Source organism: Daucus carota, chromosome 4 (assembly GCF_001625215.2).
Source record: "Daucus carota subsp. sativus chromosome 4, DH1 v3.0, whole genome shotgun sequence".
NCBI lineage: Eukaryota > Viridiplantae > Streptophyta > Magnoliopsida > Apiales > Apiaceae > Daucus > Daucus carota.
In genome coordinates this window covers 35,489,926-35,513,344 of record NC_030384.2, presented here as the reverse complement: position 1 = coordinate 35,513,344, position 23,419 = coordinate 35,489,926, and the positions used below count along the sequence as shown (strand labels likewise).

Here is a 23,419-nt window from a genome sequence, read left to right as displayed (position 1 = left end):
CAGTCACAAAATTATTTTTACCTAATATATTTCAAAATTAATAAGCCCGATTTATGTGAGGAACAAATACAAAAAAAAAATTTCTTAATCCAAAACAAATTCTACCATCTTATTGCACGTTTATGATTCATCTTCTTAATTCAAAACAAATTGTGTTCATCAATTTTAATCCCGAACCATAAAAATTTTTAAAAAAATATTTAAATGACATTATAATAATTCTAATATAAAATACATTTATAAATATAATCTAATAGGAGTTGGTTTAAAATTTGATAGAAAGAATTTAATACTTTGCATATATACAATTTTAATTTATTATTTATAAATTAATTTTTTCACACCATTTAAAAATATATTTAAAAAGTTTATAAATAATTAAAAAGCTCCCGTGCCTTGCACGGGCTATAAGCTAGTATAATTAACAAGCATAGAGATGATAAATTAGTTGTATATTATAGTACTACCGAATAAATACTAACTATTAGATCTTATTTTTTGATAAATAATTAAGATTATATGATTAGTAGTATTTTTGCCGACTCCGCAAAGCCATTTCTTTAATATTTAAAATTAACTAATTTATATAAATGAATATGAATAAAAAAATTAATTTAGTTTATTTCAGTTGCTTAAAAAAAATATTTTGTCCGTTCCTTTTGCAATATTCATTTTGAAATTCAAGTGTATATTTTTAAGTTGGGCTTATTATTGGGCTATTTGTGCTCTACAGGTTTATTCTTTAACAACAAATGGGCTTATTACAGTAATTGGTGGTTGAGGTTGCTATGCCTTTAGTTTTATTTTTCAGTTTAAAAAGAAAACACAAAAGCAGAGCTCGAAATTTGGGGATTGTTGCGAGCACAATATTCATCTTAACTTCATCTTCTCTCGCACTTGGTAATCCATCTTTTTTGCTGAGCTTTTATCTTACACTATCATGTTCTTCAATCAATTTGTGATTGTGTTTTCTCTAACTGCAGGGATTGTTATAATGAATATGGGGGAGAAATCATTAGATTTCTTTGTTTGAACTATGATGGGGATATCATTAGATGCAAAATGCAATTCCAATAAATACTAACGGCTAGATCTTTATTTTTGATAAATGATTAAAATTATATGATTAGTAAACGATATTTATATATAATATTTAAATATAAAATATAATTTATACTTTAGATGTTCTAAATAACAATGAACATGTCCCCTGCCTTTTTATGTTCTAAATAAAGCAGCATGACGAGTTGGTTTTGTAATTAGAATATAATTTTTTTCCTTTCATATTCTAATCAAATAAAAAGAGGTTTTGTAAATAAAATGTTACAAGTCTTATCGTAAAATTCATAACTATCTTTTATACTTTTATATTTTGTTTTAACTGGAATATAATTGTTACATTATTACTGTTATTTTTATACCCATGTATGAATCAAAGTATAAAGTATTAGTAAGTTAATTTATAAATAACATTAAATAATATTATATTATATTATATATTAATACAAATATATAATATAAAAAAATCTGATCATCATACCAATAATTAAAATAAATATTTTAAAAACATATTCATGCATTACAGAGGTTATAACTAGTACACATAATACTTCTTCTCTCCCATCCTCCTACAATTTACCGGCACTTCCACTTAAACATCACAATACATAATAATATACATATTTCTATATACAATTCATCAATATATATATTTTACTATAACACATCCCAGTTGTAAATACATCGATCATCAGTAGGTAGGTTGATCATTTGCTGCTATATTATTGATACTCTCAAGGTTTTGATGATGACACTAACAGCAAGCTAATAACATGAAACTGATATGTGTTAGCATGCTATCAAAGGTTGTTTATGCGAACTAACAATGTTTCAGGATGTTAGCATGATTGTAGCTGTCAGCAAGCTTACAGGATGATTTACAAGCTATCAGCAGGCTAACAGCGTGAACAGAGAAACAATCGGATAAAGATCAAAGTCTATTTTCATGGAGAATTAATAGGAAATGAATTGTAAGGATTCTAATATCTTTACTGGGATGATTTCAAACGTGAATTATCTTTTACTCAGTAAACATGTGTCATCCAAACGTTCATCATTCAAATCAAATTTAAACGTGAGGTTGTTACCAAGATCGTTGGAAATTTGTTGGATTGTGACCGTTAGTATGATATATAAATACTTATGTGTGGTTTCGGTTTTAAAAAGAAGGAGACACACCAAGCTTTCTAAAATACAACTCTTTACATTGCTAAATCTTTTCTTGAGCTCTAGTACTTATATTCGTATATATATCTATATTGAGAGTTCATAGTTTCGGTTGTATTACACTTATTCATTGTATTGTTCAAGGTGTAATATTTTGTTGCTGTGTATCCAGCTTGTGAAACAAAGGAACAAGGGGACTAGTTAGCTAGAAGAGTATACTTGGGAAGTATAGGTCTTGGAGAGCTTATGGTTCGTGGTTCAGGGGTTTCAGCAGGCTGATAACAGGAACAAGGGATAAAGGGAGTTATATTATTGAATCTTGTAATCGTTGATATTATTGATTAATAATATAATCTCTTACCAGTTGGTAGGGGACCAGGACGTAGACCAATAGGGTTAGGGGTCGAACCTGGCTAAAATTCTTGGTGTTGCTAACATACTGCTTTATATTCTCTGCATTGTATTTATCTTATTAGCATGCTAACTGCTTACTCTGAAACTTAACAGCAGGCTGTCATTGACAGATTAATTATTTGGTAACTTATAAAAATCAACAAATTAATTTACTCTTTGAAAATTTATATACATGATCATCAATTTTTCTTATGATAGAGTTCGTATTCTATAACTGGACCAACGTGACTGATAAGTTGGACCCTTTTTCAAGTTGGTATTACAATACTCGGATCATAATGGTACTTTTTATCCAAACTCGGGTCAAAATCAGACCAATTCAGATCAGAAAACATTGAAACCAAAAACATTTATAGAATTTGATATGTTATTATAACATGTAATATATGTTACATATAAATATCAGAGTTGTGTTCTGTATAGTACTAACTTTTTTGTAGTCTTTGTAGACCACGTAATTTATCATTGGATCACAACACTAATGAATGGCTTATAAGGATTTGCAGGACCACATATTTTGCAATTGTAAAAAGGACTATCCCCTAAATCCCTATACATCATTATCATCTACATCTCTCCTAAAAATATTCAGTTACAAAAAATTCATCACTGTTTATCAGCTTGCAACATTATCGTGGTTTGCATGGTGTTACATCTCTCAGCATAGCATCACCACCAGACTGGCATCATCGACTTCAATTATGTTTAGATGTCAGTTGCAGAACATCCAACCCAACTATTTCAATGATCATTTTTTATTTTCATTGTATGCATATGTTATACATCATATGATGTGTAGAATTTGTTTAATTAATGTTAATTTTGTATAACTAAACTTGAGTGAAAATGGGTTTTAATTGAAGAACAAACAAATGTCCACTTGTTTTTTATAGATAATGTTTTTTCCCGAAATGCATGTCATCTATTTTAATCAATTGGAGGTGCAACCCAATGAAGAAGAAGATCGAGAATCCGTGATGAACGAACTGGGCAAACAAGGAACATAGAGTGCAGAACTAACTCAGACAAATGGAGGTGCAACACGATGGAGAAAAAGATCGAAAATCGGTGATGAACGAAGTGCGTAAACAAGGAACATAAAGTGCAGAACTAACGCAGAGTATGGAGATAGATACAAAAAAAAAACAGAACCATTACTGCTACCTTGATTGTAACTTGCGGTTGTAACTGTTAGAAAATGTAACTACTGTATTTTATACAATAAATCTAATATTCAACCAATAAATGTAATTTTAAAAATAATAAAATGAGTTTAATAAAAATCGTGAGATCACAAATAATGAATGTCTAAGATGTTGGTCTATGATACTACAATAAATGTGGTCTACAAGGATATTTATTCATATATATTAATAGTTTTGTTCTCTATAATTTAATTTTGATATATCCATTTTTTTTAGTACCCATATTGGATACTTCCACATTAACCCGAATATTCGTTACTCGATGGCTCATCGAGATAAACATAATTCTGACTTTTAATTAGAACACTAATTAGAGTATTGCATTGACTTGTCATTTGAGACTCAGAGTTCTTTTTAGTTCCATTGTCATAAGAGCAAGTCCAACAATGTCCTTAATTGATGTCCTAAGTTAAAATATAAGGCAATTGGATGAAATGTGTGCTCCAACAATGTCCTAATGGTGTCTTAAACCACTAGGACATCCAACAAGTGCCTTATTTTTGAGGCACTTCTAAGCATGTCCTAAACTAATTTTCTCATTAAAATATTAACTTTCCACCATTTCAATGCATATCTCTCCTTTTACTTTTTTACTTCCCTCCAATTCTAATTCAAATAAATAATTAGTTTAATAATAAGGCACAATTATAAGGCATGTTGTTGGAGTTCATGTATCAAAAAGATGTCCTAAATTACTAGGACATTATTTTTTATTATGTTTATAGGGCACTTGCTAATACACTGTTGGACTTGCTCTAATGTCTCTAATTTTTGTATGACACTCCCACTCTTTCGACACGTGACCATAAATTTTGACATTTATAGTTTATTATGAAATTTAAAAAAAAGAATTGAATGTAAAATTTTAAATTCATAATCTCACACACACATGTCTGTAAATATATGCATCGAAGGGTTTTGACTTTTGAGCATCAAATACATTGGAAAAGGATGAAAAATAATTACAAAATCAAAATCCTCTACAAGATCCATGCAAAAACATAAGATTTAATTCAGAAATAGATGATTTATATATCTTATTGAAGCTACGCATATATGGAGATAGATATACATCTTTATCGGTATCTACATGAACACTCCAAAGGTCCAAGGATCGATAAGGGAGGGAGGTAACAGCCGCCAAAAGATCTAGATCTCTCACTCATATCTCTCTGCTAGGATTTTCTCAAAAACAAATTTCTTTCCATATATAGATGAGTCTATCAAGAGATATAAATAAAATAGCGACAGAAAGATAACACTCTTGTCACTAATTTAATTAGTGTAAATAGTTATCTAAAATTCCTAACACTAATCCAATAGTTATCTAAAATTCTTTTTCATTTTCTAATTAGAACTCATCTAATTAGTTAATACTATTTCCGTTTTGAAATATATGTCGCTTTATCTTTTGGCACGTATTTTTAAATTTTTTGACAGCATAGCTAAAATCATTAATTTTATAATTTTGTTCTGAATTATAATATTAGAAATATATTATTATCATTTTTTAAAATAATAATATTACCTATGCAATCAAACGACATTGAATTACGTGTCAAAAAGTCAAACGACCTATATTTCAAAACAGAGGAACTAATAGAATTTCAAATTTACTTTAAATAATTTCATATTTATTTATTTTTTTCAATTAAGCCTCACTTAATTAATATCATATATAAATTTGAATTACATAATTAATTTAAATTATTTCTCCTTTAAGTTTTTTTTATGTGTGACCCTTTAGGTTATTATTACATTACAATAATTTTATTATTCAATAAAAGCACTCGATTTACCTGGTTATCTGTTACTCCCTCTGTTTTTTTTTACGCTTTGACTTTGGACACTCATTTTAATTAATTGATTTGGCCGGGTAGTTAAAAATATTATTTTTAATTTTTTTCTAAATAAAAATATATAACAATATTTTTAATCACAAAAACATTCAATAAAAATAATAAATTTTACTATCCGCTCAACCTACCTAAAGACGTGTGTCAAAAGTTAAAACGTCAAATAAAAAAACAGAAGGAGTAATGACGTTTGGAGATGGAGATGCTCCACGTAGAAATTTTTTTGGAGACTCATATATACTCCTTCCATCCAACCAATTGTTCATGTTTGGTTTGAGTACAGAAATTTAGAAATATGTATAAATAGTGTAAAACAGAAAGAAAAATGGATGAAATAGTGGGAGCCATCGATTTTCAATGTATAAAAGGGAGATAGTAAAAGAAAAATAGTGAGACCAATTGACTATTTTTGATAAGTTTTGAAATGTGAAAAATTGGATGAGATATCACAAAAAGAAAAAGAAAATCGTAAAGAAATGGTTGGGATACAACGAGTGATAAACTTTTCTTGGAATACTTAACTTTTTTTAATCTTAGAATGATCTTTCTAAAACAATTAGAGATATCAACTTTTTTCTATTTTATTTCATATTAATATTCTTGGAACCCATTATTTGAAAACAAGCAACCAGACCCACTTTGTAAAGGATACTATTACATCGTACCAAATTCTATTTATATTTAATTATTTACTTAAAATCAGTGTTACAGAAATCGGAAATCGGACCTAATCGATTTAGCTACTGATTCAGGGATTAATCGGAAGGATTAATCGGAATGAAAATCGGATTTATTTTAATATTAATTTATTATTTAATATTTAGTTATTATTATATTAGCTATTTAGTAACTAATATATTAACTATATTCATAAACTCTATAATTATTCATATATAAAATAATATAGTATTTTAGTTTTAATAACTTATCATATACTTCGATTAAGAAATATATATAAGGATTAATCGAATTTCAAAAATCGAATCGGTGACCGACTTTGCGGGGGATTAATCGGAGATTAATCGGTTAAATCGGGGACTTTTAGAACACTGCTTAAAATCAAAAAATAGTATATAAACGTTGGGCATGTTTGTTTACTAGAAGCATAAGCTGCTTCTGACTTTTGCTTTTTTTTACCCGTTTGTGTAAAGAAGCGGAAACACTTTTAAGAAGCTGAGAATCTTAGCTTCTCTCTCACAACTTCTGCTTCTTTTCCAAACACTTTATTCACTTATTTACTTCTCACTTCTGCTCCACTTCTCTAATTAAGAATCTGAGAATCTTAGCTTCTCTCTCACAACTTCTGCTTTTTTTCCAAACACTTTATTCACTTATTTAGTTCTCATTTCTGCTCTACTTCTCTAATTTAAGCAAGAAGTCACTTTTTTTAAGTTCACTCAAACGGCCCAGTTATATACCCTATACGTAGAAACTCTTTTTGCAAACTTTTTATTTATCTATTATTCTGCGAATACAAAAGTCCAAGTAACTTGAAACCACCCGTTACTGACAAGACAAGAATAGCTTTAGCATAGCTTCTGGAATCGAACAAGGGGCGAGCAAAAGAGTTTTCTTATCAGAAAATTAAAAATGCCTACCTTAAATTTGTTCACTAATATTCCTGTCGACTCTGTAATTGCCTCCGATATTCTCAAGGATGCTACCAAAGTTGTTGCCAAAATCATTGGCAAGCCCGAGTCTGTATGTCCCTTCATTCTTTGCTACCTATCATAATTTTGTGCTTGTATATAAAATGCTTAATACTCATATGAACAACAAGTGTTTGATGAATTTCCGCTATAAATTACTGGACGTATTGTTGCATATTAAGTTTGCTTGTTCTCTGGTGTACATTATTTAGTGTAATTCTTAAATTATGCTTCTGCGGTATTCTGATTTACTGTATTTAACGGAACATCGTAAATGGCTTGTTAGTCGATTGCCTTTTGTGCATTACAATGCCGAATACTACTCCTTGAGTCCCCTTAATTGTATACATCGGGGTAGGGGTGTCAATTTCGGTAACAAGTCATGTTCGTGTCAGCAATCGGGTCAAGCAAAAATCAATTAAAATTGAATAAATTTGAAATTTGAATTTTTTAGAAATGAAATTCTAATCTCGGGTCATTTCGGGTCCATTTCGGGTCACTTTCGAGTTTTATTTCCGTAAATCGGGTTGCGGATTGGGTCGGGTTCGAGTCAGGGAAGGGACGGGGATACGGCATAAGAAAAGAAATATTTTAAAATTAAGTTATAGAAATATATTTTATAGGAGCATTAAAGTATTATGTCCAGCAGTAAAAAAAATGCATAGAAATGAGTAGAACGGAGTGAGTATCATATAAGCTGAGATTAAGAATGGTCCGTACAGCCTTATGATTTTCTTCAGTGTTGTCAGACAATTTAGATAGATTTCCTAGACAATATATTTTCTGTAGTTTCTCGTGGTTTGTAGGTAATGGTTACTTGCCAAATTACTCTCTGTTGTTTGTTATTCAGTATGTGATGATCGTGCTGAATGGAGGAGTGCCGATTTCGTTTGCTGGTACTGAAGAGCCAGCTGCATATGGAGAGGTGATCTCCATTGGGGGCCTCGGGCCAAGTGTCAATGGAAAACTCAGTTCAACTATAGCCGAGATACTTCAACTGAAGCTTTCTATTGATGCCTCTCGCTTTTACATTAAGTTCTATGATGTTCAGGTACTGTATATAGTCTTCTGGTGCCTTCTTATTAGAGTATTATCCTAGTTCGAGAATGTTGCAGCTGAAATTTCTACCGATAAGTTTCTAACCCTGGCGACATTGTTGGTTCCAGCGCTCGAACTTCGGTTTCAACGGCTCTACATTTTGACAGATAATCAGTGTGGCAGCAAATCAAAGATACTCAAAGGTTAAATCAAATAGCTCCACAATGGAAGACTAGAATCCAAGCCCATGCCGGAGCCCTTGACTGTAAGATTATGCTTTGTTTAGACAAGACACAATACATGATTTCGTGTTGTATCATTTTGATGTTAATCGCAACTCTACATGGATTTCATTGTCATTCAGAAATTGCAATGTAGTCTGAAGTATTTGAAATTAAACTTCATCAATATCACATAACTGTTCTCGATAAAAGTACAGGCGGATTACAGGAAGAAAACAAGGCAGATTCAACAACAAAGTGAAAAAACAGGGAAACATGATTCTATTGATGCACAAAGATAAGGAAATGTATCATTTTGATGTTAATCGCAATTTCAATGTAGTCTAAAGTATTCGAAATTAGGATCTGTCTTGAGATTGTTGTTAAAAATTGTGCGCTAAAAACTCCTGTTCACAAAAACTGTTCTTAAAATTACCAAACAATAGCAATGCCAAACGATAACTTAAACTTCCTACATGACAAGGATCAATATCACATAACTCAATATCATAGTCATTGTTTTTCGATAGAAGTACTAGATTAAAAGGCGGATTACAGAGATCAACAAAGGAAGAAAACAAGGCCGATTCGACGACAAGTGAAGAAACAGAGAAACATAATTTTATTGTTGCACAAAGATGGCGAAATGATCAAGCAAGCTGGCCACAATCAGCAATGACAACAGGCTTGGAAGTCCTTCCACTGGAAGACCCAACTTTCTCAATAGCCCTCACCACATCCATCCCTTCCACCACTTGCCCAAACACCACATGCTTCCCGTTGAGCCACTCCGTCTTCTCGGTACAAATAAAAAACTGCGATCCATTCGTCCCAGGTCCTGAGTTTGCCATTGACAAAATTCCAGGCCCCGTATGCTTCTTCACGAAATTCTCATCCGCAAACTTCGCCCCGTAGATGGACTCCCCGCCGGTGCCGTTGCCGGCGGTGAAATCGCCGCCCTGGCACATGAACTGCGGGATGACGCGGTGGAAACTGGAGCCTTTGTAGTGCAGAGGCTTGCCGCTGCGCCCGACGCCTTTCTCGCCGGTGCAGAGGGCGCGGAAATTCTCGGCGGTGCGGGGAGTGGTGTCGGCGTAGAGCTCCATCACGATGCGGCCGGAGGGCTTGCCGCCGACGGTCATGTCGAAGAAGACTTTAGGGTTTCCCATGGCTGAGCGGCTTGATACTGCACCTATTTTTTAGAGCTGTGTGTGTGTTTTTGTGACTTTGAGATGACTTGGAACGCTGGGGAGACTTGACTTATATAGACTTGGTCAGTAGCGTTGTATCTACGCGACGTTTTTTAATTAATTGTTTTTTTGTATTTCGTTTCTTTCTCTTTCGTTTTTTAATTAAGTCTTTTTCTTTTGCTTCATTATGGGCCGGTTCTTTTCAGCGGAAAATGGGTGTGTTTTATGATTATATAGTACATGTGGACCGATGGAGCACATTGGGCTGCAGGCCCAATCCACAGAGTTATAAAAAGACTTGCTTTTTGGTAGTAAATATTTTGTTTGGAATTTGATACCGGAGAAGATTTCTAATATTCGTCAAAAAGAAATGTTCCAAGAAATTGAGCTTCTCCCATACAAATCATTGAACGATTTGACGAGGTAGAGTATTTTTATTGACTTGGTAAGCATATAACAATGAATCTCCCTAGCAATCCATATAACACCTAGATAAGCTTGAGACGGTAGAGCGGCAGTGACAGCGACCAACGAGGCCAAATTCCAGCAGAGAGCATTTGTTTGAAATCCCAAAATCATGACCATCCCATGTTTTATGAGAACACTTGATTGAATTCACACTAAATATATCCATTCCTCGGGCATCCTCGTCAACACGCTTGCATTCAAAACATTTAAAGCCGCAAGACCAGAACATGCCCTATTCGCTACAAACACAAAATGCCCCTCCAACTCTCCGAGAATCATGCAAATTATTGGCAACATTTTGAAATATTGATATTGATGATATGTCTCATATATTTACTATCAAATTAATAATCTCAATTGATAAGTTTGCACTGAAACTAATTATGCAATGTATTTTCTTATTCTCAATATATTTTCGGATCGAATGCTATATATAAATAAAATGGATCATGCTCCACTAGAAACAGAGATAAAATATAAATTAGAAGTTAAATCATGATCATGTGATTAATTAATCTAAATGTTCGTTTGATTGATCATGGGAATTTAATTCCTATGATTTGAAATTACTATAGAAATTGTAATAGATGGAAAGTTAAATTAGTTGATTAATAATTTTTATGTTATTAGGGGAAGTGGAAATAACAAAGGGGGAGGCATGGGTAAGTAACTTAGTATTCACAATTTCATTAGAAGTTACACTTCTTTTCTTTTTGTCAAACAAACAATTTTAATTAGTTTACATATATTCTCGAAATTTGAACTACTTAGATTTGTTCCAGGAGTATTCAACTGAAATTCTTAAAAAATCTATTTTTATTAATAAAATCCAACTTAATTCAATTTGGATTTTAAAAATGTAATAGAATACTGAGATATTCAATTAGGATTTTGTATAATACTATAAAATATGATATTATTCATTAATCATGATTATGAACTAATGCTACCTAACCCATATCTGGTCCTAATTTTTTCCCAAATGATGTGATAAACATATGTATAATATTAATTAGATGATTTTGGTGTCTCGGGTGTCTCATTAAAATAATGTGAGTGAAACCAACCATAAATTACAACTAGGATTTGAGAAAAAAAAATAGAAATAACTTTTGAAATACCTAGCATTTTTCTTAAATTAGGCTTAAAATCTGATAATGTTCAATCGAGACTATTTAGAATTTATCAATATATGATAATATTCAAATATTAATGGAATTTTTAGACTTCATAAAATAATAGATTTTGTGGGATTGTTTAGTATATTTTATAATTTTTTTAATTTCATCATAATATGTGAGATTTTGAAATACTGTGATTAAATTCTAAAGACATATAAACTAAATTATTAAATATAATTAGAAGCAAAAACAATTTATTAAAAATTTATAAATTAAATATAATGTATTACTTTACTCTGATACATATGCTTATGAATTTAGGGATTGTAGCAGGGTTTATCAGAGCTAACAAGTGAAGGCAACGTTCATTACAGATATAGAAGTACAAGAGAAAAGTTGCATGATATTACATTATATATTATATATACACACCCTGATGATAAAAGTACATATAAATTATATGTAGTAATCTGAATCGCCATTTTGCTCTTTTTATCTGTGATATTTACATATTACTGCACCTAACATATGCATCACTGTTAAGTTAGCAGCTCATTGGATTGCGTTGGTTAACAGCTGCTATAGCAGTTTCAATCTTTATCTTCACTGTATCTATCTCCTTCTCATCTGCCTGCGACCATAAAATACTGGACTTGCTAAATGTGAAGAAAACAACATTCTAAATTAAAACACACATAGGCAAATGGAAGTCTATAACGCCGCACAATCACTAGTAAACAACATGCTAAAAAACATGCTAAATGGGGATGTTAAAACATGGACCAATGGAAGCTTAACACAGCTACATCTGCATGCAAAGTAGACTTGTGTTTTATTTTCCTGTGGGACAAGTGTTATCAATTTGTCTCAAAGACCCCACAAAACACATGCATATATATGAGCTTCGCATGATTTCAAATTATATGCACAAAATTAAATGCAAAATTTTATAAAAAATGAAAATCATTCTTCTTTAAATCAGGAGTGCAATTTCTATTATATGATAAATACGGAAATGAATGAATGAAAATTTATAAATATTTACTTGTAACATATTTCAAATTCCATTCCATTCATTGACATATAAAATATTTTAATTTATTAATTTATCGTGACTACAGTAGGGTTTGAATGATTAATAAGTACTACCCAATTAAGTATCAGCTTCAAATTGGGCAGCTGTTTGATAAAAATATTGACCCCACTAAACTAAAAGCACACACTCATTCCCTATCTACTTCAAAAACGTATTCCTGTCCACTTCAGATGTGTTGCGTTCATTGGTACACAGTATCTTAACGCAAGCATGCCGAACTTTCAGCGCTTTTGTAATTTCATAAACCACGTATATATAAATACTTTTTTGTTTCTTATACCGGGTAGCACGAACCTTCTAACGGGCCTATTTTGCTGCTTAGAGAATGAAAAGAAGAAAAAGAGAAAAGTCCGCTTTATTTCCTTAATTCGGCTTAGAAAGAACCATCATATCGTTATAAGCAGAAACATCAGTAGGATTTTATTTTCAAAGGTGTGACTAAATTGCTTTATAATGACATTTTCACACTAAAAATGACTTTCAAAGATCTGTCAACAGATACATTTACCTATTTTTTTGTTAATTTTCGTAAGATAATCAAAAATAACATTTAACAAAGTTTCTCTTCTTACGAAATTTAAAAAAGATCCTTTTAAAGTGATATCTCTGGAATCGGAAAAATGATAATTTAAAGATGATCACATTGATTTATTCGTATATATCGACCATTACATGGAATCAAGATTTTTTATTACTGTAAGAAGATTAATATTTTACAATATATTAATTTAATTTTTTACTATAATTCGAATAGCTAAATGACAAAGAGTTGTATCCCTAATTATAAGAATTTAAATAAATGCATGTAGCATAAATACTAATCCCTGTCCCGTCGAGTTGAATGTCAGAGAGGGTTGGGCACATATTTTTAATATTTTATAAAATATGGTTCATAAATTATTATTTTTTATATAAAAGTTTAATATTTAAAATTTTATTTAAAAATAAAAATTTGAAAATAAATTATAAAATTATATTTTATAAAGACCTTAGAATACCTGTCAAGTAATGCAAAAAATGTATAGAAATAAATGTAGAAAGGGAGTATAGTTTCATTTCTTCCCCGCGTAACTTCATGTTTTGATTGGTGTTATTTATGTGAGTATATATAGGTATAGGTCCACTATAAATTTATAATCAAAATTTTACACATTTCAACACATGTCATTTTGTGAAAGATTTACCTCTATAAAAACTGTCATCGTCAGGGTAGCAGAGAAGGAAGTAATATTGGCAGTGATAATCTTAAACTTCAATGATTCAAGAGCTTCGCCAAGCTTGATTATTGTGTTCGTTCTTTTACTGCATATCACGCTCGCCACAATTGTTTTTGCTACAACAGACGACACTTTTATCTGCACATTACACACATGTGCATTTTTATATTCATCTCTCGTCCCATCCACGCTGATCAATACTGCTAAGCAAATTTCAAATAGTACTATAATGATACGACTGCATGAGTTCAGTCATGGCTGCGACACCATCGCGTCAGATTTTTTAGATTTGAGAAAGAGGTTTTACAGGTATTTTAAGACTCTTATTGGATCGAATGAAAGGTGTTAAAAGGTGTTAATATATAAATCCGATATCATATTAAGAACTTGTCTATCTACAACCTTAAAATGTCAGAGAAATGTCCCAAATGAAAGAATAATCCAACAAAAAGAATAATGAAATGAAATTTATACTCTAAATTGAGGTTGTTTATAAAAAAATGTTTATGATTCCATTCCTTTAATCATTCAGTTCCAAATAATTTGAATTTAAAATCTAACTCACTTATATTTTGAAAGGAATGCCCATTCAAGTTCTTCGTTATATTTCTCTACAATCTTTATCATAAAATAAAATTAGACTCACTCATTTTTAGTCAGTATTGTTTCATATTTTCTTCTATCTCCATAAAATTTTCTTCTAATTTTCATTTCATTTTCTATTTATTCCATTCCATTCAAGTCACAATCTTAAATTATAATTTTAAAAACTATTTTAATTTGATTTCTCTTATGTTAAACTTTTATTCATATATAAAAAGAAAATATCAAAAATAAGTTATGAAACTAATTTTATATACATCTTAAAATGTGAGCAAAACCGTGAAGACCGTAAAAAAATGAGTGGAATAGAAGTATATAATACATAGTCTAATTAGGTTTTGTTATCATATGAGTGAAAGGGAATTAGATGGCAAAAAAAGGAAGAAAGAAAGAGGTAATGTCCCACCTCAATGACTTGGATCGGTGGTGATGCTGATGATCCTGCACCTCCTGAGACATAGGAAGACAGATGTTGTTGTTCATGCACAGTTCTCTTGTTCTTCTTACACAGTGATGTCTGATCTGCTTGATTCTCGCAAGCCCTGGAGTACTCAAGTTGTGCTATCTCCCCTTGAATTCTTTCTTCTTGTTCTTGCAGTTCTTGAATATAGTTTATTGAATCTTTCACAATCGATGCCTTGTCCATCTGCAACACAAGGCCAATATTATGGCGGAACTAAGGAGAGTCTAGTACGCGCTGATCACGTCTCGGTTGGTCTTAAATCTTGCCAAAAGTTTAATTTTATAAAATATTCAGTTTTATATATACTTTTTTGGATCTCTGTTTTCGGACAGTCTATATGCAATGCATGTGAGATTAGGTTGAGTACCTTAGTTATGTTAGGCACAATAGCTCGGAGGGCATAGAGCCTATCATTTAGTTTCTGCCTTCTGTTTCTTTCGGAGACTATATTTCTTGATGCACCTGATGAAGGCTGGCCTCCGTCTGCTGCACTGGGATCGACGTAGGCTGATAATGTGTTATCCAGCGACAAACTACATGTACACAAAACATTTGTTCAAGTATTGTCATTTCTCAAGAAAATGCTATAAAAATCGTTAACTTATGAAACAATTAACAGGTGCCTGCATGTGTAGTACCTGCCAATGAGTTCTTCAGCATTATAGAATCTGTTGGTTTCCCAGTACCACTGATATTCATTTGAGTCTTCCATTTCGCAACTCGCAACTATGCTTATATCTTTATTCTCTCTAGGTGACGAGGGGATGAGGTGAAGCTTATGAAGGGGTTCAATCGCCTTTTATACATATAAAGAAAGAAGAATATTGCAAGATGGCGACTTAGTCAGTCAGTGGGTCAACCTCGTATTCTTATATAAGAGTACAAAATAGCCTACAAAGTTCAAATGATAATTTGGTTGTTATATATCTCAGAATAAATAAGAATCATTGAATCTTGTTATTTCATAAAAAATTATTATTATACGTACAATAATAGTTGATATTCATATATAATTTATATTTTTATGTTTTCAACTAAATTTAAACAGATTTTGTAATAAAATATGACTCTTATTGTTTTTATGTGCAAAATCTAATAAATATAAGTATTACAAACTTGATATGATTACTTTTATTAGATTCATAACTATTTTCCTCTTTGTACCGTTATAACTGAAATCTAGTTGTTAAATTATGATTTGAAAATATTCATACAACATACGAACTATTAAAATGAATATAATTTTTCTAAAATACCTATCCTCTAAACTTTTGACTAACAAAAATAGTTAGCACTTAATAAATAGGCCGATCGTATATTTACAACTACAATTAGTAAAGTAAGAGCTAACAAACAGGAAGTTTTATAACAATAGTATATGGTTCCAGGAAAATGCGGAATAATTTTCCCCGCTTATTTAATTAATAATATATTTATTTATTAAATATTAGTTAAATCACGGTCATTGGATGGTTTTTAACGTGATGGTGATTGTTTTAGCTTCTAAAGACTCGGAACAAATATTTTACTTTAAGGAATTCAATTATATAATGAGAGTTAAATTACCAATTTTTTTGGTGACTGATCATTTTTATTTTGCAAGTAAAATATTGCATACAAACATTGCAAAATTCGTAATTTTTCAAAAGGTTTGTTGTGCCCATCGCCACATATATGCTATAAGCGCATAATTTTATATTTTTTAGAGATTTTGATTGGTGTGGTGATTGTATATGGAGAGGGTCCATCATTATGAGAGTCAATTAAAATCTACCAAACATTTAAAATTGTGCGCTTAGCATGTGACCATGGGCACACACTGCAAAAACCGTTTTTCAAATCATGTTGTAAAAAGATCATTATTTCATTTAAAATCTTGAATATCATGTATGTTTTACATATAGAATATTATAAAATGTTTATCCTACAAACTATGTTTAGTTTACAGAACATACACATTCTACTTATTATAGACTTTTAAGTAAATTAGTGATTTTTGTAGAACATACTTCACAAAATAATGTTTTATAGTATTTTAATTTGCAAAATTATGAGTTTAGCAATTTTTATACAATATTAGGATATAAGTGGTTTCCACAGTCTCCAAAAAAATTAGTCTCCATAGAACTTTCCACTATATGATGATAATAGATTATAATATTAAAATATTAAATGATTATTTATTTATACATTTATTAACAAATATAGGTTAGATATATATTGATCATAACAGAAATATATAAAAATAATTAAATTAAGTTTTAAGTAATATTATTTATTTTATAATAAATTCAAGTTTACGAATATTTTTATTAGGTTTAGTTGATTCGATTTTGTTTCAATTATGAACTTTTTACGGATAAAGTATATTGATATATAAATTAAAAATTATATAAATATTTTATACCATATTATAAGTGGGTATTAACATCCGTACGGTTGGATCGTTGAAAAATTGATTAGAAAAAATATTTCAGACAATCTGGCACGATTCATGTTTTAGAGACAAGTAATTTCACTGGATTCATGAAAAAGTTGTTTTGATTATATTTTAACGTAATTAAAATAAGTGGGTATTAACAGCAAAAAAAATAAAAAATCAAGCAATTTGGCACGATTCCCGTTTTAGGCACTAGTAGTTTCACTCGATAGATTTTCATTAAAAAGCCACACAGGATAAATTTATTATTTTTTGATTTTTTTTACATGATTAAAATAAGTGGGTATTAACATCCGTACTGTTGGATCGTTGAAAAATTGATTTCACAAAATATTTCAGTAAATTTGGCACGATTCCCATTTTAGGGACTAGTACTTTCGCTAGATTTTCATCAAAAAGTCATACAAGATAAATTTATTATTTTTTGATTATTTTTTTACATGATTAAAATAAGTGGGTATTAACATCCGTATGGTTGGATCGTTGAAAAATTGATTGCACAAAATATTTCAGTCAATCTGGTAGGATTCCCGTTTTACGGACTAGTACTTTCATTGGATTTTCATTAAAAAGTCGTACAAGATAAATTTATTATTTTTTGATTATTTTTTAAATGATTAAAATAAGTGGGTATTAACATCCGTACGGTTGGATCGTAGAAAAATTGATTAAGAAAAATATCCTAGTCAATCTGGCATGATTCCCATTCCAGGGACTAGTGTCTTCACTAGATTTTCATTAAAAAACTAATACAAGATAAATTTATCATTTTTTGATTAATTGTTTACATGATTAAAATAAGTGGGTATTAACATCCGTACGGCTGAATCGTTAAAAAATTGATTTCACAATATTTCATTCAATCTGGCACGACTCCCTTTTTAGGGAGTAATACTCTCACCGGATTGTCATTGAAATGTCGTACAAGATAAATTTATCATTTTTTGATTATTTTTTTAAATGACTAAAATAAGTGGGTATTGCATCCGTACGGTTGGATCGATGAAAAATTGATTTGAAAAAATATTACAGTCAATCTGGCATGATTCTCATTCTAAGGACTAGTACTTTCGCCGGATTTTCATTTAAAAGTCGTACAAGATAAATTTATTAATTTTTGATTTTTTTTACATTACTAAAATAAGGGGTATTAACATCCGTACGGTTGATTATAAATTTATTTATTTTTTTATTACCATACGTGTTAATCCTTAGTTATATAAAATATCTATTTTGAAAATGAGTGGAAAAATATCGTCATTTTTAAAAATAACGCATAAATAAATTGTGCTTCCAACACATTATAACTTGCTTTTGATATATATGACATATGTCTAAAAATTGCTGATTAATCACGATTATGTTCTAAAAATCGCTGATTAATCACCGATTAATCCATGTTCCGTAATTCGCCGAACTGATTAAATCTCCGATTAATCACCGATCAATCCGATTAATCCCCGATTAATCCTTGTTCCGTGACTTCACCGATTAAGTCTGATTCTCGCTTTTTACAACACTGTATATGACAAAGAAAATTAGGTTTTAATATCGTGTGTTCAACATTAGTTATTATTATGTTGCATACATTTATAATACTTTATAAATTATTATTCTGGGGTTATTGGTACCTAAGGACGTGGAAACATAAAATATTGGTTATAAAATACATTTACCTTAATTCTCCCATTAAAAAATTAGTTTATATACAAACGTTATATATGCGCGCGCGTGTATATATTGTACACATAGTTTATTTATGGAGTTTTCCGATGAAATGGTGATGTTTTTTTAATATTATTTTCAACATAAATATTATATATAACTAATAATTAACTCGTTAAAAAATAAAAAATATATAAGTTTTTAACTTTAATTTTTATTATACCAAAACCCACTCCTATATATATTAACGATTTTATAATCATTAAATTTAATGATTTTAGGGTGATTCTTTAGGTTTCATATATTAAATTTAGAACAATGTCACGCATCCCAAGATATTTTTGGGAAAAGTGTTCACAAATATTTAGTTAGATGATTTCAATTGGTTTTAGTTGATGTGCATAGCGATTTTTCTATTATTAAGGATGAAAGTGAAAGCAATAAAAATTTACCCCTTTTTCGGAGTAATTTTGTAGGATATCTAATTTTTTTTCTTGAATTCTATTATTGTTTAATTATATATCATATCTTAATCAATTATTTTATGAATAAAAAAAGATGTATTATGCTAATTTAATTTATTATCTATTTTTCTATGATGGAATGCAATTCTATTTCTATGTGTATATATATATATATATATATATATATATATATATATATATATATATATATATATATATATATATATATACACGATCTTATTTTAATACAAACTACTAAAATGAAATTTAATTTATAAATCAATGCTATTTTGGAAAATAATAAGGATTGTAAGATAGTAGAATAGACTTCAAGATGGTTTGAGCGGGTCATGTGAGGTCTATTAAAGTAGGGATGATGATGCTCGTGAGACTGGGGTGGTGTAGAGTCTAGACTCTTATATTTATTTAAAGTGCATATGTGATTTATGCGGAGTCTTGGTGAGATTGCGAGCTCTAATGGATTGCTCATGAGACTGGGGTGGTGTAGAGTCTAGGCTCTTATATTTATTTAAAGTGCATATGTGATTTATGCGGAGTCTCGGTGAGATTGCGAGCTCTAATGGATTTATTTAAAGTGCGGATGTTAAATAAGGTTGGTGGGTGTGTGATGGCATATGTTGAGTCATTTTTGTCAAATGAAACGATTTACTTCCATGTATATACTAGTTTTATTATAATAATTATTATTTGATTAATTATATAATTATTCATTATATATTTATATATGTATTTGTTTTGATCTGAATGAGGTTTTGAATTTAGAATTTTGATTCAATATATGTAAAATACAAATCCGAATTATTTTGTATTAAAAAATTAAATTTAAATGTAAAATTTTCAGTTATTTTTTTCTGGTTGGGTGAAACAAATCAGGTAATAATAATTTCGGATTATTTCAAAATCTCTAATGAGGGGGACGACTGTTTGTTTATTAGGATATTACTCTTTTTGTCTCTTAATTTTTTTTTATGTCATGAAACAAATTACTGATTTGTGTCTAATTTGTAAGACTATATAATTCATATTTATGAGTACTTTAATACGGTGTAATTTTTATATTTAATTTTATTAAACAGTAAAAACATTAATAATAAAAATATTTGTTAACAAACGTGATAAAAATAAATATAAAAAATATTAAGAGTACTCGGGAGTTCGCGAATCTGGGCCGGAAAGAAACTCAAACAGGTAGTTAATTTGACTATAGTTAATACTTGCGATGGTATTCTTTTGCTATTACTCCGACCTCTACGTACGTTATTTAGCTGGTGTTTGGGAACCGGGGTAGAAGTCAACCTCAGCTTATTTGACAGTGTTTGGTTACAGAAGCCATGAGTATTTTTCAGGGTTTTTGAAGAAAAAAGTTTGGAAGATAAAAATGGTACTCCCTCCGTTTCATTTTAATAGCCTTTTTAGAAATGAATTGTTGTTCCAAAATAAGTGACTTTCTCTTGTTTTCATGCATTATTTGATAGGTGAATTTCTATTCTACCCCTCGTTAATGCAACTTGTATTTTCTATGCAATATAAATAATAGTTTAGTTTGACTTTATTAGGGGTAACTATGTAAAATTATTCAAATAAACATCTCAATAAATGTAAAAATTGGTTTGTGTGCATCTCTCTAAAAAAGCAGTTAAAATGGGACAGAGGGAGTAGTATTTTTTTGAGTTTTTTTAGTGATTTGTTTTTTTTTATGAAATTTTTAATTTTTAGCATGTAATGAATTTAATTTATTAATAAAGTTTCTTGTATTTTTATAATTTTTTATAATTTATAAATTTTAATTACCAAACACTCAATTGACTTATAAGTTAAGTTATCCAAACACTTTTAATTAAGTTCACTTATCACTTATAATTTTCTTCTTTATTTTAAACAATAAGTAGCTTCTTTTAAGCTAAGCCAAACGGCCCCTTAATGCTATCCAAGTTTTTTTTTTACTTAACGTTCTATTAGAATATTGTTTGATACATTATTTCAAATTTTTTATTCTAAATTTAAATAAAAGTTTAATGATTGGATTTTTATATAAAATATAAAATTTTTAAAAAATTATATTTTATATATATTTTCAAATACGTGTCATATAGTCAAAAAAATCGCAAAGATATTAAAGAGATGGATGAAAGAATACATATGCTTCTGCGATTTTGCCTTTAAAAACACCTAGTTCTAACCTCGTCCTAACTATTTTCATGTGGTGGAGTCAAAATATTTATTATCCAAATTATAACTTAAGTGTATATATCTTAGTTATGTACATTATTTAAGGCTTCCTTTTTGAGTCCATACATAATAATTGAGAATTATTACCTCAAATCGTGATGAGGCTACTTAATAAATGACATCAAAGTCTAAATCGTAAGTAATATATAGTACGTGGATTGAACGGTATAATTTAACATTCAAGTGATCAATTAAAATCTTTCAAACTTACAAATTTTAAATCTTTCAAATTTATTATATTTTTGTCGTAAATTGGATATTTACTACTGGGAGGTTAAATTCCGGTTATAAAAAGACCGGTTCATTACCGTGCTAGTCGTGGAACATGTTCATCATGTTTAATTTGGTGGTATGAAAAGAGTTTTACGCCGTCTACGTGCGACACGTTTCTGCAAATAAATTGCCGAAAATATCAGACAGGTTTTAATATATTCTTCGCATCAACAACAACTCAAATCAAAGTCGGCCGCTTGACATCAGGAGCAACGGTTACGCTCGCGGACGTCCCGGTCATCCCCCAACGTTAAAAGCCATTCGACCGACCAGCACCGCTCCTGTCCAGTTTACTAGATTAGTACTATTTCAACGTAATCAAGTCTTGAGAGGACTTGTTTTTCATTATAACGGCAGACCACACACGTCCACACTCGGAAGTCGGAGGGCCATGGACCATGAATCAGGATAGGGAGAGCTTGGCATGGCTACGTGTACTGTACTATAAAAACGATGTTTGGTTAATACACTGTACTATTGGTTAACATATCATGCCTTATGAGATTGCTTTCCGTTATTTTGGAGATCATTTTATAACCACTTTCACGTACACATTGTAAGTACTCATGAATCTCTATATTATAAAAATGACGCGGATAAATAATTCATGTCTTATGAGATTGTCTTTATGTTGGAGATCATTTCGTGACCTCTTTCATGTACAATAAATACATGAGATCTAGAATTAAGAAAGAAAATATGATAGAATATTTACAGATATTTATATAATAAAAACAGTGTTGAGGTTTTCATTATATTGAAAATATTTCATAACCATTTTCATGTACACATTATACATAGACGAGATTCGGAAAAAATTTCTCTGATAGAAGTACTTACATATCTAGAATAATTTTTTTATCCATGATATTAATTGAGTAAAATTTTGATGTATTCTTATAGTTTCAATTAAAATTTATGAGACACATTTATTAATTTTGTAAGATTTGTAATGATGAAACTGAATTTCGATTTTTTCAGAGTGTAAAATTTGTAATGGTGCAGCTCGGAATTGAAGAAAGCCTAAACATATTTTCTGGGATTGTGCTCTTGCAAGAGAAATCCGGCGAATGGTTACCGGTTGGTGGAGTCTGAGTACTAGCCAGTCCTCTGGCTTATAAATAAGTTCCTTTATAATATATATATCTTTAGAATTAAATTGTAAGACAGTTAATTTGGTGCACAATCATTTGTGCATTACTTTGGTCACTATGGCTGATCAGTTTGAAGTGATCAATCAATAATAAGAGTGATAGTGAGAAGCTGCTGAAGTTATTAATAAAGACAATAGCATTCAAATGGGGTTTAGCTAGCAGTGACTTCTCTTCAGAATGGGAATAATTCAGGCTAGCTGTTGTTACAAGGGATCATCTTATTTTTTATGGTATTTAGGAGCCGTTTGGGTGAGTTTAAAATAAATGTTTCTTTCTTAAAATAAATAAGTGGAGTAGAAGTTAAAAATAAGATAAGACTTATAAATAATTAAAGTGTTTGGGAAATAAGTAGAAGTTCTGAAGCTAGCATTTCTAGCTTTTTATAAGCATTTCTTTGACTTTTTAC

The 23,419-nt window shown here is 30.1% G+C and overlaps 3 protein-coding genes across 3 annotated transcripts; 1 reads left to right on the top strand and 2 right to left on the bottom strand.

The window, feature by feature from the left end:
* The first annotated feature begins 7,182 nt into the window (after nt 1-7,182).
* Nucleotides 7,183-8,787, top strand: LOC108219355 (uncharacterized). Its single transcript, XM_017392768.2, has 3 exons — nt 7,183-7,402; nt 8,201-8,401; nt 8,517-8,787. Exons 1-3 carry the CDS (start codon nt 7,292-7,294, stop codon nt 8,550-8,552), a joined length of 348 nt encoding a protein of 115 aa, XP_017248257.1. The 5' UTR covers nt 7,183-7,291; the 3' UTR covers nt 8,553-8,787.
* A 314-nt stretch (nt 8,788-9,101) lies between these two features.
* On the bottom strand, nt 9,102-9,861 carry LOC108219354 (peptidyl-prolyl cis-trans isomerase 1). Its single transcript, XM_017392767.2, has one exon. It carries the CDS (start codon nt 9,776-9,778, stop codon nt 9,260-9,262), a length of 519 nt encoding a protein of 172 aa, XP_017248256.1. The 5' UTR covers nt 9,779-9,861; the 3' UTR covers nt 9,102-9,259.
* Nucleotides 9,862-11,834: 1,973 nt separating this feature from the next.
* LOC108217315 (transcription factor bHLH35) lies at nt 11,835-15,479 on the bottom strand. Its single transcript, XM_017390151.2, has 5 exons — nt 15,406-15,479; nt 15,135-15,300; nt 14,711-14,950; nt 13,669-13,839; nt 11,835-12,019 (listed from the first exon to the last, which is right to left on the bottom strand). Exons 1-5 carry the CDS (start codon nt 15,477-15,479, stop codon nt 11,933-11,935), a joined length of 738 nt encoding a protein of 245 aa, XP_017245640.1. The 3' UTR covers nt 11,835-11,932.
* Between the last annotated feature and the right edge of the window lie 7,940 nt (nt 15,480-23,419).